Source organism: Sarcophilus harrisii, chromosome 6 (assembly GCF_902635505.1).
Source record: "Sarcophilus harrisii chromosome 6, mSarHar1.11, whole genome shotgun sequence".
NCBI lineage: Eukaryota > Metazoa > Chordata > Mammalia > Dasyuromorphia > Dasyuridae > Sarcophilus > Sarcophilus harrisii.
The window spans coordinates 163,840,701-163,846,858 of NC_045431.1; the positions used below are offsets into that span (position 1 = coordinate 163,840,701).

Below are 6,158 nucleotides of genomic sequence, written 5' to 3' on the forward strand. Positions count from 1 at the left end.
TTTTGTTCCAGCTGAGAACTGACCCAAAATAACTGTTTTTTTTCCTTAATTCATATTCAACATTCAGTTGATCAGTTTATAGAGAAGCAAAAGGTAGAACATTAGATAAAATATTTTAACAGGAAGCATTCGATACCTTTCTTGTTTATTTTAGCAGAAGTTAGTGTTTTCCACAAATCCAAGCGAAAAAGGCCAAGGATTATAGAGAAGATATTATTAAGCACTAAGGCCAAGAAGAGACAAAGTGGAGGTCGTTGTTCCCTGAAGGTACTTACCAGGGAACACAAGGATCCCTTACCTTTGGAATTTTAAAAAGAATAAGGAAGTGGACTGCAATTGCTTAGATAAGGCATATTAAAGGACAGCTTGAGAACATGGATGGAGAGCACTCTAGCCCTGGGACTAAGAATGCATAGAGTATTTGGAGAATAGTATAGTAATATGATTAGAAAAGGCAGTCACCATATGGATGATTTAAATGATTTATGGGAGAGATCCAGAGAGTAAGTGGCTTGGATAATACCACTGAAGATCTGAGGAAGAAAGTGATAGTGAGTAGGTGTGTTTCCTCTGATCTAAGGAAGATTACTGGGAGAAAGGAATAAAGTTTAAGGCTGAGAAATAGGTTTCTACAGCATGCAGTAGAAAAAGGAATCATAGAAGACTATAAAATCTCATTGTCTATACAAATTCTAAATCATGAGTTTCTTCATGCTCTCTTTTCTGATTTCTTCAGTTCTCTTTTAGAAAAAAATCGATTTCTTTGAGGGATACTCTAAGGCATACAATATGCATAATTACAAGAAGACATTCCTTTTCTGGTGATTCCACTTCTTGTTGTTGTTCAGCCATATCCAGTTCTTCATGACTCCAAATGAGGTTTTCTTGAAAAAGATACCAGAGCGGTTTCTGGGACAATGTCCAGTTACCTGAGATATATCTTGCCACTAGTCCTACATGGCTTCAGAGGGAAAAGGCAGGCTGGTGATTTTGCACAGCATTTCTTCAATTCAATTCACTTAAATATCAGAACATTACCTTCCTGATGTCATAACCCTCTTCAATAACAAAAAATAAATGAACAATAGCTAGAATGATTTGCCATTTTCTTCTCCAGTTCATTTCACAGATGAAAAAACTAAAGCAAACAGAATTAAGTGACTTGCCCAGGACACAGCTATTATCTGCAGCCAGATTTGAACACAGGTCTTAACCTCCTTGCCTAGTTCTTCAATCTGTAAAATGAGTTGGAAAAGAATATGGTAAATCATTCCACTATTTTGGGGAGAAAAAAACATATCTCAATGGGGTCACAAAGAGTCAGACACAACTAAAAATTGGTTAAACAACAACAGTGACTTCCTGACTCTAGGCCTGGTACTTTAACCACTGTGCTATCAATTTAATTTCTTCTCCCCTTGAATTACATTTATTTTAAATAGCCATATTGTGGATTTCAATTAAGTTCTAATGGATTTCAGTTTTAGAAGAAATGATATCATGTCCTTAGTCTTTGCTACTAATTATAGGATCATAGAAAGATGTTAAAGATTTAAAGAGTGTTTAGTTCCTTCCTTTTACAGATGAAGAAACTGAAGCAAAGAGGGGCTTAAGTGACTTTTCCATTGTCACACATCTAATATGTGTCAAAGACAATATTTAACTCCAGGGCCTCTGGATCCAAAGCCAATACTTTCCACACCGTACCAGGATATCTATTATTAAGTATGTTTTTTAAAGTGATTTAAAGTAGTATTGGGCATAGTGAGATGGAACTTAGGGGTAGTTTTCCCACCACATCAAACAACTAAGCAGATCTTAAAATATAGCAGTCAGCACCAACAGGGGCTAGAAGATATCTGAAAGAATCCTCCATAAAATAAATAACAGAGAAAAATATAAATGACCTGTTAGCCATTCAGACAATAAACAACTATTAAGTATATACTGTGTGCCCTCTAGGTCTGAATTAGTATGAATAAAGAAACACATAAGTCACCATAAGTATTCAAATTCACACTATTTGAAGTTACAATTATTTAAAATATGATTATTTCCTCCAGTTCAATGGAAACATGCAAAGGGAATGAAAATAATGTTACTATTATACAAGATCCATTATTCACACTCATCAAGACCAAGGTGACTAAATAAATGTGTGTTAATTAGTTGATTACTATTTTAACCAAAATTAACTTGTACCATTGAAGGTATTTTAATAATTGACAGCTGACTGATTTTTTTATACCCTTGTTTTTGCTCTCACTTGTTTTTCCTTTTTTTTTTTATTAAATAACTTTTTATTGACAGAACCCATGCCAGGGTAATTTTTTACAACATTATCCCTTGCACTCACTTCTGTTCCGATTTTTTCCCCTCCCTCCCTCCACCCTCTCCCCAAGATGGCAAGCAGTCCTATACATGTTAAATAGATTACAGTAGATTTTGGATACAATATATGTGTGCAGAACCAAACAGTTTTCTTGTTGCTCAGGGAGAATTGGATTTAGAAGGTATAAATAACCCGGCAAGAATAACAAAAATGCAAGCAGTTTACATTCATTTCCTAGTGTTCTTTCTTTGGGTGTAGCTGCTTCTGTCCATCCTTGATCAATTGAAACTAAGTTAGATCTTGTCTTTGTTGAAGAAATCCACTTCCTTCAGAATACATCCTCATACAGTATCGTTGTTGAGGTATATAATGATTTCCTGGTTCTGCTCATTTCGCTCAGCATCAGTTCATGTAAGTCTCGTCAATCCTCTTTGTATTCATCTTGCTGGTCATTTCTTACAGGACAATAATATTCCATAACATTCATATACCACAATTTACTCAACCATTCTCCAATTGATGGGCATACATTCATTTTTCAGCTTCTGGCCACTACAAACAGGGCTGCCACAAACATTTTGGCACATACAGGTCCCTTTCCCTTTTTTAGTATCTTTTTGGGGTATAAGCCCAGTAGAGACACTGCTGGATCAAAGGGTATGCACAGTTTGATAACTTTTTGGGCATAGTTCCAAATTGCTCTCCAGAATGTCTGGATGTATTCACAATTCCACCAACAATGTATCAGTGTCTCTGTTTTCCCGCATCCCCTCCAACATTCCGTGTTATCGTTCCCTGTCATTCTAGCCAATCTGACAGGTGTGTAGTGGTATCTCAGAGTTGTCTTAATTTGCATTTCTCTGATCAATTCACTTGTTTTTCCTAACAAGAACTCTGAACTTAAATTCTAATCCTGCAATTAACTTAATAAAAAGGGATTCGTTTCTAGGACCTCATTTAAACAAACTCTGTTTGGATATTTAAAAGAAAAACTGAACCATAGAGCCCAGCATTATGCAATTTTCATGGATGCAAAATTAAGTATTCTAATCACTATTTGCTCCTATAAGCATATCTCAGCTTTTATGTACATAAACAAGAATAAGGTACAAAAATTGTCTGACCCTTATAATTTCTCTGAATCATGCTATGTTAATCAATCAACAAAAATTTGTATGCCAGCCTCTGTGGTAATCACTGAGGATACAAAGAAAAAAGGCAAATCTGAAGATCTTTAGAGGTTTGTGAATTTTGAACTCTGAGAGGTCCTTCAAATTCCTGATTCCATGTATTATTCCTGCAGTGCTGATGTTAGAAGTCAAAATTATTTGTCTCTTCAGTAATCAATGTTAGATCAAGATTTTTTTTTTACTATTTGTGACTTAATAATTGTAACTAAATTACTAAAAAACCTATTAAAATAGGGTGCCACCATATATAGTTTATTCTTTTACTTCACAAAAAAGATAATACAAATATATATGTATATATATATATGTGTGTGTGTGTGTCAAATATGTATGTCAAAAAATGCACATCAAATATGTATCAAGTGATAGTGTCAAAATGAAGATTTCATAAACTCTGCCATTGTTTATGGGGGTCTTCCATTTGTTTATTTTAAAACCAGTCTTTTAAAAATGGAGAAGAAAGAAATGTTGAGACAGCAATTAGTGGATGTTTATGGAGTCCCTCTCTTCTATACTATCGCAGAAGCATGGTCCCAGGTAGAAGGATTTGAGGCCAGAACAGACGATCTTCTCATCACTACCTATCCCAAATCTGGTGAGTTGTCATTTCATTAATACAATTACCAGCCATTTGTGTTGAATAAGGCCTATGTGATACTAAGCCAATCATCCCATCTCTCAATATTCTCCATCAGACATGTCAAACATTCAGCCATCAGACAGATCTGATCCAGAGTGGGGTTGAAACCAGACTAAAGTTGAGTTCCCATCTGGTTTTTAGGTGTTATCTATTCATATATATAGATATAGATATAAGGATGTGTATATGCAGATATATAACTCCATCTCTCAGCTATGGAATTTTCTTTGGCTCTCCCTCATGCCTGGAGTGTTCTACCTCTTCTTCTCTACCTGCCAACATCCCTGGATTCTTTTTTCTGGCTTTCTTTTAAACTAAATCCCATTTTCTACAGCAAGATTTTCTCAAGTCCTCTTAATTCTAGAGTCATCTCTTTATTAATCATTTATATATCCTTTACATAGCTTATACATATGTGTTTGCTTCTTGTCACCTCCATTAGATTGAGAACTTCACAAGAGCAAGAATTGTCTTTTTTTTGTCTCCAGCAATTATGCTCTCAATAAATTTTAATTGAATGATTGATTTAAAAAGGCAAATTAGAGAAGATGACAACCAGCATTGGCTGAAGGAGTTTCCTTCCCTGAGATTTCAGTCCCTATTCCTATTCCTTGTACGCTACTTTTTAAACTCATTTTTCCACACATGTTCAAATGGATCCTACCCAAATTTAGTGAATCTCTCCATTTAAAGGACTGAAGGACTCAACATGTTGGGGGAATGACATTAACTCTTTTGTCAGTCTTTATGCAGGACCTTTAACAGGATAATTTTTAATAACTAAGAAAAATGCTAGTTTTCAGCTCAAGTTTAGTGAAAATAATAAACAAACTTCCATAAAAACTGAAATAAAGTCTTCTTACCTCAATAAATGTAATTTCCATAATTTACTTTTTCAGGAACCACTTGGGTCAGTGAAATCTTGGATTTCATTTATAACAATGGAGATGTAAAGAAAAATGTCATTTCCCCTCCCTTCAATGTCATGAACCCCCCTGAAATTTATTCACAAAAATGCATCTATGGACCTCTGATTAAGAACCCCTCCTTTAAGTGTACTAGCCCTTACCTGAGTTAAGTAGAAGAGCCCAAGTCCTTCTTGATTGAAGATCAATAAAATCTATGTCCTCTTTCTGCTTTTCAATCACCAAAACAAGAATGTCATACACAAGTATCTCACAAGCAAAAGTTTCATCCTAATTAGCTCAAATGGATTATTAATTGGCTTGTATTAGTCAACAGATCAGAAGAGTTTTATACCTGCAGTACTAGTAATTTGTAGTCTCCAGTACTGGGTACTTCATTTGATTTTGAATTATCTTAATTGATTTTTCTATGTTTTATAAGAACAATTTGACAAATTCAAGACCAACTAGATCTGGGACCTCAGTGCTATATAATCAAAAAGCATTGCTGAGCCCCCTTTCTACCCACTTTTAATTTTAGCATGAATTTTTCAAGCAATTTCCTTCATAAAAAGAATAGCTAACATTTATAAAGCATTTACTATGTGCCAGGAATTGTCTAAACATTTTACAAATTTATCTCATTTGATCTTCACAATAATCCTGCCAGTCTGTGCCATTATTATCATTATTTTACAAATTAGAAAACCTGAGGCAAACAAGGGTTAAGTGACTTGCCCAGACTCACCCAGAAGATAAGAATCTTAGATGGGACTTGACCTCAGGTCCTATTGACTCAAATACCGGTATTCTGTCCATGGAGCCACTTAGCTGCCTGCAGATTCCTTGTGTGAAAATGCTTTTTTCTTTAACAAACATACTTCCATAAAAACTGAAATAAAGTCTTCTTCGTACCTTAATAAATATAATTTCTATAATTTACTTTTTCAGGTACCACTTGGGTCAGTGAAATCTTGGATCTGATCTATAACAATGGAGATGTAGAGAAATGCAAACGAGATGCTATATTCAATCGGGTCCCTATCATGGAACTGATAGTGCGTGAATCTATAAATGGTATTTCTAGTTAA

At 34.8% G+C, this 6,158-nt stretch overlaps 1 protein-coding gene across 1 annotated transcript; it reads left to right on the plus strand.

Moving 5' to 3' along the window:
* Window positions 1-3,968: 3,968 nt before the first annotated feature.
* LOC116419018 (sulfotransferase 1 family member D1-like) lies at window positions 3,969-6,158 on the plus strand. The gene is made up of 2 exons (XM_031943535.1): window positions 3,969-4,117; window positions 6,019-6,158. Exons 1-2 carry the CDS (start codon window positions 3,973-3,975, stop codon window positions 6,156-6,158), a joined length of 285 nt encoding a protein of 94 aa, XP_031799395.1. The 5' UTR covers window positions 3,969-3,972.

What these genes read in the sequence shown, in the direction of transcription:
- LOC116419018 (XM_031943535.1), top strand. Translation starts at nt 3,973, where the DNA reads ATGGAGAAGAAAGAAATGTTGAGACAGCAATTAGTGGATGTTTATGGA. An exon ending in CACTACCTATCCCAAATCTG is followed by an intron (nt 4,118 to 6,018) that starts GTGAGTTGTCAT and finishes TTACTTTTTCAG; the next exon opens with GTACCACTTGGGTCAGTGAA.